Source organism: Nelusetta ayraudi, unplaced genomic scaffold, assembly GCF_046127955.1.
Source record: "Nelusetta ayraudi isolate G7.1 ecotype Tasmania unplaced genomic scaffold, CSIRO-AGI_Nayr_v1 ptg000181l, whole genome shotgun sequence".
NCBI classification, from domain to species: domain Eukaryota; kingdom Metazoa; phylum Chordata; class Actinopteri; order Tetraodontiformes; family Monacanthidae; genus Nelusetta; species Nelusetta ayraudi.
Window position 1 is genome coordinate 978,272 of NW_027466230.1, and position 9,099 is coordinate 987,370.

Sequence of the window (9,099 nt, forward strand, 5' to 3'; positions counted from 1 at the left end):
GGAAGCCTCAGCGTTTAAAATAAGTCCAGATTTTATAAACATTGAGGAAGAATGTCGTAGTGCGTAAACCCGTTGCTTTTAGGTTTAGGATGATAATAAGACAAAGGCGGTGATAAGCATTTTGTAGCCATGTCAAACTTTGCTTTGTGTGTTTCAAGCTAAACCCTTCTAAACTGGAAAAGAATGAAGATGTGAACCTGAACCTGGCTCATCTCCTCAACATCCTGTCTGAGCTGGTGGAGAAGATCTTCATGGCTGCTGAGATCCTCCCGCCGTAAGAACAAACAAAACACACACACACACACACACACATTGTACAGTCACTGTCACTGTCATCCTGTGTGTGCGAGTCCAAAGACTCACTGCGGCCCTCTGTCAATTAACCTTGCAGGACATTAAGGTTCATCTACGGCTGCCTGCAAAAGTCTGTGCAGCAAAAATGGCCCACCAACACCACCATGAGGACGAGAGTCGTAAGGTAAACAGTTTATGACGAAGGAGTGCGAGTGTATTCTAATGTTGAGGTTACAGCTTTGATCTGATCTGCATGTTCACGTCTGTCATTCTTTACCCAGCGGCTTCGTCTTCCTACGACTGATCTGTCCAGCCATCCTCAACCCCAGAATGTTCAACATCATTGCAGGTAAGTTTAAAGAAAAAAAAAAAAAAAAAAAAAATTTACATAACAAAAATAACAACTTTTTATAAGCACTTTGCTAACAAATCAAGTACCGGTAACACAAAAATAAGTGAGTAAACTGTACAAGACAAAACAATAACAGCAATACAGTCAGCCTTTGGCGATTATACAAATTCAGTACAATGGTACAATATATACAAATGAAACCCAAACATGAAATGAATGTCTCTTCCCGTGAAGTGTTTCTATTTCATTCATTCTTGGTCTCTTTGTGCAGACCCTCCCTCATCTGCTGCCGGCAGGACCCTCACACTGGTGGCCAAGTCAGTCCAGAACCTCGCCAACCTGGTTGAATTTGGTGCTAAAGTAAGTTTTTTTTTTTTTTTTTTTAAATTGTTTTCATTGGGACGTTTTGCAACGGGAACGTACAATTTTTAATTTAGGGATTGTTTTTCCTGATTTTTCTCTTTAATTCCCAAAATCAGGAGCCCTACATGGAGGGCGTGAACCCTTTCATCAAAAACAACAAACACAGGATGATCATGTTTCTGGATGAGTTGGGGGTGAGTGAACCCCCCCCTTCAAAAAAAAAAGAAAAAAAAGAAAAAAGAAAAATCCTCAACAGTCTTCTGGCCTCTTGTTAGTAAAAATAAACACCCTCCTGAAATGTTTGTCAGAACGTCCCCGACCTGCCCGAAGCCACCGAGCACTTTAGGACGGACCTGTCCCGGGACCTGGCCGCTCTGCACGAGGTGTGCGCCGTGCACTCGGACGAGCTGCGGACGCTGAGCAACGAGAGGGGAGCGCAGCAGGTCAGAGAGCGTCCGCCCACGTGCACGCCGCTCCTCGCGCTCGCTAAATTAGGCTGCGTTCAGACTGCAGGCGCCGATTCAAATCCGATTCAAATCCGATTCCTTCTCAAATCCGAGAAGTCAAGTCACATTTATTTATGTAGCACATTTCACATAGCAAGTGTAAAGTCGATGTGCTTAAAAAGAAGTAAGATCATACACAACGAATATATTACATTTCATGAATAAAACAAATAAGAAAAATAGAAAATAGGTAGATGTTTACATTTACACAAAAACATATAATAACATTAAAGACTGAAAAAATTATTAATAATAATAATAATAATAATAATAATAATAATAATAATAATAATAATAATACTGTCTGAACGGGGCTTCAGTCTGATGTGATTTGGTTTTTTTTGTCTCTTGCAGCACGTATTGAAAAAGCTGCTGGCCATCACAGAGCTCCTCCAGCAGAAGCAGGCTCAGTATGCCATGTCCAACAGCAACAGGTAGTACTGCACCGCCCCTCCCCCCCACTCCTCCATCCACCACCACCACCTCCTCCTCCTCCGCCGCCGCCTCCCATCATCCCATCCCCGCGCCGAAGTCTCCTTCGCCGGAACGCAGCCAAGAAGGAGGCGTTCGCATGCTCCGCCCCTCCCACCCCGCCCCCATCGCCATCCATCATGTTCCTCGTGTGATCGCCCCGCCCACACATGCATCCCCAGCCCGCCCGCCATCTCGCAGCACAAGAGAGCTATGCAACAACAGCAGCAGAGTACAACAAACAGTTCCTTGAAAGGGCAAATAGATTGAAAATCCAAAAAGCACGAGTGACTGACAAAACAATATTCCCCCCCTCGAACTGTCTGTTCTGCAGTCTGACTCGGGTACAATTAACTCCCTTCATGTCGAGGGCCAAATATTAAAAGAGTTCAAGAGGTTTTCTTTGTACCTGGTTTGTGTTTTGATAGCACATGTTGCCAAAGTGACCCCACCCCCACCCCACCACCTCTCCGGCCCCACCCGCGTCCTCCACATCCTGCTCAATGAGGAAACTGACATGAAGAAGCAAGTTCTCAGCCCAACACCTCATTCTCCTCCTCTCCCTGCCCCCGCCCACCTTTCTTGTAACTGGATTATGAGCAATGATGCTTTTTATACTGCGATTGACTGATTTTATCCTAAAGGTTGTGACAATATCCGCAAAGTGCTGATACTAGCAATTCTGTCTATTTGTCCTTTTATCTTTCCTTGTTTTCTAGATTGAAACAAAGTCTTGCAGAAAAGTATGGTTATTTTATATTAATAAATTCTCTTGCTGGAATCATGAGTTTATAAGTGAGATGAGCTGAATTTTGTTTTCCTTCTGATTGTATCAGCTATTTTTATTTTGTTTTGATTATTTGGTTAAGTCTTTTTTTTTTTTTTTTTTATCTTTTCAGTGTCAGCAAGACATAATCAGAGAAACCAAGTAAAATAAAAGTGTTTACAGCAGTAATTTTCCTTTTTTTTTTTTTGGAATAGTACAGACTGTATCAGACATGCATGCACTTATTAAAAAGTTTTTGTAAAGTAGATCACAGACTGGTTTATTGTTGCCCGGCAAAAGTGGAGAAACAGATGCACCAGAAGAAGACGAAATGTAAGAAAATATCTTTAATGCAACTGAACAAAAGGAAAACTCCAGCTACAGTCATCTTGTAGAAAAGTCAATATAATATACATTCATCTCAAAATCTTAATGTGTTTTATTTTTTTGGTCAACGAAATTTCAAGATTGTAGTATATTGACACTTAAAATGTAACGACACTGTTTCACTCCAAAACTACATCTCATAGCAGGTCTTCATCCGTAAACTCCTGCAGTGAATTTAAAAAAAGAAATCAATTATTGAACATTTAAATTTAATTGAAGTGCATTTTCCTGAAAGCAAAATGCTGCCTCACCTCCTCTGCCATCCGCGGCTCTTTAGCAACATGACCGTCATCCTCGTATCCTCTTTTCCGTTTGCTGCAACACAAAAAAAAATTGCCATTTTCACAAGTACATTTTTGGAATCGGGTGTGAACTTTGCAAGCTGTTATTGTTGACGTGCTCCACTGCCTGCCCGTGTCTGTGACCCATGGTAGTTGACTCATGTTGCACGTAGTTTTCCGCTACACCCTCATGGTCATCAGTAGTCGTAGTCCCACATCCCTTCATTTTCTAGACCAGTTCCTGCCGGCGGGTGGAAAAAAAAAAAACCTTCCACTCGTGCGGCGCTCGCGGCTTTTTCACAAACCCTGTCCGCTTTATCTTCCAGGACAGAGTGCACCATCATGTCTCTGGATGCTGCCATCCAGGTCATGTGAGTATGACACGATTTTCCGCCCCGAGAACCGGCGTGTCCGGCGCTCCCAACTCCACAGCCAGCCAAAGCGAGAGCGCCTCCCCCTCCCCCGGCCCCGGCCCCCACCGGGTGCATGGCTCCGGACCAGAGTGGGTTTCTATTTCTAAGCATGTGGCCTCGATTCCTGGCAGTTTCAAACGCAATACGGCTGTTTTCTGTGCACGGGGGCGGGGGCGGGTGGGTGAGGGGAGTAGGGGGGGAACGAAATCACTTGCTGCAGATCCGAACGCAGTCCTTCCAAAGCTCTTGCCTGAAACGCTTCGGACGACGAAACCTCGTCCCGTTGGACCTCGCTGAGACGGCCTCCTGACGAACCCCCACCCGAGATGCAGTCGGCTGCAGTCCCCCCCCCCCCCACCCAGACGTGGAACCAGACAATCCCCCGTCGACTCGCTGTTCCGGAGTCGACTGTCGAGGACCCCCCCCCCCCAAAGCACTGAAGTAGCGTCGTCTGCCGTCGTCAGGGAATTTAAACACAGCACCTCTCCGAGATGACACGAGCCTTAACTCCCAGCCCCCCCTCACGCCGCCCACCTTCCCCCGCTTCACCCCCCACCCCCCCACCGCCACCACCACCACCCCTCCCTCCCCTGGACACCGGCCCACGTCCGCCGTCTAGTGGAGTATCAAACCACCGCGGAGCACTTCTGTTTTTTGATGCGCTGCTTTTTGTTTGTTAGTGTCCTCCTCCGCCTAGGCTTGTGTAGCAGTGTGAGGTGTTCCTGTGATTGTAGCTGAGCGGAGCCCAGAGCTCGTCCAACGGTTAGGGAGGTTACCAGTAAATGTGTCCTGTGCATGTGTTAACCCTGAATGGATCCTGCTGTAGCGCGTGGGCCTGCGTACGCTGCCGTTGAAAAGTTTGCGGTCGCCGACTCGTTTTTTGCGCGGAACTCCATGATAAATAATCCACTGGAATGCTCCAAGAACATCACTGGTGCGCAGAAAGCAGTCGGGATGTGCTGAGCACTTGTAGGATGGCTTTGACAGCTGCTGCCTTGAATGTCTTGAATGTGATTTAAGAGAAATAATAAAGCGTGCATATGCGGCCATCGTTACAGAGGTTGAATGCTTTAAAGTTGCTTAAAGAAAAATATAAACCTTCTAAAACTAAGCTTGGTACTATATTCACACTTACTTGTGTGTGGTACACAATAAAGAGTTAAGAAAAAAAGAAAAAAAAAAAAAAAAAGCATCATGATTTATATTTTAGGCTCTTTAAAACAGCCGACTTTTAGAGTGTTCACATAATTTTGCACACTTGGAATTCTCTCTATCCCTTTTAATTACATTGGAAACAGTTTTCATTAAACACTAAAATGTTCCCGTAATTGTTTAGCACATCTTGACTGATTTCCATGCTCTCATCATGATTTCATAAAACTGCTTATAAAGGAGTTCAGTGCAGAATTGAGTCAGTGAGGCCAAACTCTTCAACTGTAGAGTACTTAAATACATACATACATACATACATACATATATGCTGCTCTTACTAACACCACCCCAGACTCCCTGAAGGCCTCGGGCTGCGAATGAAAGCTTTCACGCGTTTGCAGCCGTTCTTGCTCTCCCGCCTCCCACAGGTGGCGCTGCCGTGGCCCCCACCTTTGTACCGACTGTTTCCTTCTTCTCTTTATTAGATTCATTCTGAGAAGTCATGGCAAGCACAGACTTGTCAAACTTCCGACTCGAGCTCGTACGAGGCAGCTAGCCGCCGAGCTCCTCCGGGGGACTCGAGCGGGCCGCGAAGTGGAAGTCTGTGCCTGTCATCGCTGTGAGAGTTTACCAAACTGTTTACCGTAGTTGCACTCGATACCACGGACCTCACCGACCTCACTAAGTGTTAAGCAGACAAACGCCGGGATGCGCGATTAACAAATGAGCCGAAAGAATTAAAGAAAAAAAGAAAAAAGAAAAAAAAGTCTTGTCAGCAATACCAATATCAGCTGTGCTACGCAGTATGGACGATGTAGGGTAGGAATGTGGCGTGCTGTTGTACTTCCTTTCTGTATTTCATACAGCTGATGATGTGTTCCTTTTTATTTTTCTACCTGATATTGAACCTTGAACCTTTTTGCATCTTAGATACAACCTGAATAAAATAAGTGTTGCTACAAACGACACTGGAAATATTGAGTTTCTTACTAAAATGTTGGGGGAGGGGGGTAGAGTTTCCTGGCACACAATATCACAAAAGTACTACATCTCAAGAATTTAGCACTTTACTTTTGCTTTTGAAAGCTCAACTTATTGTGTTTCAAGTGAAACTAGCTCTGTCTTAAAGGCCTGATGTATAAAACATTCAAACATACATTAACAACAAACAAAAAACATAAGTGTACCTGGATTCAGGGCTGAAAACAATTAAAAAAAAAAAAAATCTAGATATAGAATTCACAAGATTTCCAAACAATTGTACCACGATTAAAATCTTGACACTAATTTGTATCAACTAATAAAATAAATAAATAAAAAAAAACTTTTTTACTTACTTGCTTGTGGCAAATTCTAGGTGAATTCGCTCCAGCTTCTGCTTGTAAGCATTCACCTCATCTGCTTTGGGAGGTTCGTACTTCCTTAGAAGGTTCTTCATGCCTGGACAAGAAAAAAATAATGCTTGGTTATACATCTAGGTAGGACTTTGATACTTCATGAAACGAGCTCGATGTCACCACCTTGTGGTTTAAGTAGGTAGGGTGCAGTTTACTTACGCCTCATGGACTCGTACATCTTTGAAAGTGTCTCTTTGTCCCCCTTTAGTCCCAAACATTCGGTGAGATAGCTGAGCAAATAAAACAAACAGTTGAATTAGTTTACCTACATCCATGCAACAGTTCACCCAGTGTTAGTTGATACATGTCAAACTGGAAATTTCATTTGCAAAGTATAATTTTAATTAATGATATTTAGTGATAATGTGCAAAGTTTCTCTAAGCATATGTATGTGAAATTTAAATCATGTTATTTCTAGATTGCTCTAAAATGTACCTCTGAATTTGGAACTTAATAGGGACCTTACCTCTCCATACTAAGGCTGGCTCTTGAGGCACTGTTGAGAATGGCCGTCAGAGCAATCTGAGAGGGAGGAAACAGCAGTCCTGCATCCGTCAGGGATGCCTGCGTCATAAAGTCATCAGCACTCTTCCTCAGCGACTCGGGATTCTCCATAGTTGGGAATCTGGTCTGAGGGGAGAACATGAACACAAAGACAATGTAGTAGAACAGGAGAAATCTCCAGGTAGAAAAACCTATCGAAGCTGTGCGGGAGTCCACCCACCTTGAGGTCGATGAGCAGGCCTTCCATGGGTCTGTAGGGGTTGTGGACCACCAGATGAAAGTTGAGCTGTTGGATGAGCAGCAGCTCATACTCCAGGATCTGCTCTGCAACCCTCTCCTGTCCCACAGGGCTCTCTTGCACGAGGTTCCCCACAAACTGGGTGCTGGACACGTTGAACTCATCCACTTTGCAGGACAAGTAAGCACATGTCAGCCTGAAAAAGACAATGGTGCCATGTAAAATTCAATCGGTCACAGGTTAAACTGCGTCAACATTTAAAGCTTTATATTGTAAATGAGCTACTCTAAGTCATGTTAAGCCATGTATTTATGACCGGAATTTCATCAACCATACAACCAAAATTTGCTAAGCCCTCCTTTTACTGATCTGACCTAACAGGACCCCTTGCTTCCAATTATAATCAATTATATAGTAACTCAATAAATGGATGCCCTCAACCCACGTTGCTCCTTTCGCCGCAAGATGGCGCTACTCACATAATAATCCGAGGATGGTATTCCATGACGGAGTTGTTCAAGTAGAATCTTCTGAAGTACATGAGCGCCGTTCCCTGCAAAGGTAAAAGTCCCCAACACTGGTCACACCCCATCTAGTGACACATCATCACGCAGTACGTTTTAGAATGAACACCGGGGGGGAGAGAAACGTGCACATACCACTACAGACTTGGGCATGGCAGGCTTAAACGCGTTGCAGAAGTCCATCAGCCTCCTCTCGTAGTGTCGGAATAAAACATCCTCCTCACGACGCTCCAACAACATGGACACGCTGACTCCGGGCTTTTCAAGAGAGAGAGAGAGGGACACACACACAGTTGTCATACTTACTGGCTCACAACAGGTCCCTCCGCTTTCTCAGCTCTACTTACTCACCTTTCCACTTTCCATTTTGTTGCGGAATTTCGCGTTGGCCTTGCATCTTATTTGCTCCAGTTCGTCCTCTCTTTTGAAAATCCAGTGTTTTTTGTGGGAACTATTGTGGAACATGACTTGCAGCAAAAAATATCCACGAATCACCAAAACAACGTCGGCAGCAAAGCACGAAACAAGCTAGCTTACTAACGCCTTGAGATAGGTGTCACAAATTTCTTTCGTCTATATTATTGAAAGTAGCTCCAAATACAGAATGCAGTTGACTTGGCAAAATAAATTGCAGTTGGTAAGCTTTCTCATACAACGAACCAACTGTTCAAAAGGCAGCTAAAAATATATTTATATTCAGAAATAATATAGAAATACTGGTCGCGTCTCTTCTACGTCATCCTTGCGCTTGTTGGTGACGTACTACCGTAATGTCAGTCTAGAATGCGCACGGAAAATTTTAAAGCCCACCCTTCTCTTATTATTTCGGTAGCACACACGCAAGCGCTCTGTCCCACTCTGCCAAAAATAGACACTCATTTAGCCTAATGACCAACATCAGGTGTGATAGAGCCCATCTGTTGCACTGAATTTCATTGCTTTAGCCGAATTAACGACTTCACCTCAATCAAAAGAAGCCCAGTTCAACTTCGGCCAAAACTTCATACTCATTTCGCCGGTTCGTGTAGGATAAACAACTTCGCAGGGTCTCCCCCCCCCGTCCCTTTAAACGAGCCGTGTGAGAGAAATTGAATTACGCAGTGTGTTTAGTCGGCGCCACTCAACCCCCAACCGGTCTTGCCTTATAAGGCAATTTGCATAAACATGAGTAATTTATGAATAATAAATGCGCTTGCATTCAGTGGGAGCCGTTAATTTGCATATCACCGCCGCTACAGTTTTATTTCCTTAGCGCCGTGTTATCGCGGCGCCCCTCGTCCTGCTCAAAAACCAAACACACGCTGCATTAACAGGTACGTGCCAAACACTTTTAATATCTTTATTATGTGTCTGCGCTCGGTCCGTCCGGCTGTCCGTCCGTCTGTCTGATAGGGGCTTATGAACCTTTTTTTTTTGTGCGTGTGTGTGTGTGCGTGTGTGTGTGTGTGTG

General features: G+C 44.4%; 2 protein-coding genes across 2 annotated transcripts in view; one reads left to right on the forward strand and one right to left on the reverse strand.

Annotated features, from left to right (window-relative positions):
- LOC142881085 (ras GTPase-activating protein 1-like) overlaps positions 1-4,011 on the forward strand; it is a 25,379-nt gene extending 21,368 nt beyond the window's left edge. The window contains exons 19-26 of the mRNA XM_076015135.1: positions 159-274; positions 392-478; positions 576-643; positions 918-1,006; positions 1,126-1,203; positions 1,318-1,452; positions 1,870-1,949; positions 3,747-4,011. Of these exons, the coding sequence (XP_075871250.1) occupies positions 159-274; positions 392-478; positions 576-643; positions 918-1,006; positions 1,126-1,203; positions 1,318-1,452; positions 1,870-1,949; positions 3,747-3,795 (702 nt within the window). The 3' untranslated portion in view covers positions 3,796-4,011. The remainder of the gene's footprint in view (positions 1-158; positions 275-391; positions 479-575; positions 644-917; positions 1,007-1,125; positions 1,204-1,317; positions 1,453-1,869; positions 1,950-3,746) is intronic.
- On the reverse strand, positions 3,085-8,410 carry ccnh (cyclin H). The gene is made up of 9 exons (XM_076015140.1): positions 8,001-8,410; positions 7,785-7,907; positions 7,605-7,678; positions 7,108-7,321; positions 6,850-7,013; positions 6,542-6,612; positions 6,323-6,425; positions 3,391-3,454; positions 3,085-3,303 (listed from the first exon to the last, which is right to left on the reverse strand). The coding sequence occupies exons 1-9, from the start codon at positions 8,112-8,114 to the stop codon at positions 3,277-3,279; spliced, it is 954 nt and encodes a 317-aa protein (XP_075871255.1). The 5' UTR covers positions 8,115-8,410; the 3' UTR covers positions 3,085-3,276.
- Between the last annotated feature and the right edge of the window lie 689 nt (positions 8,411-9,099).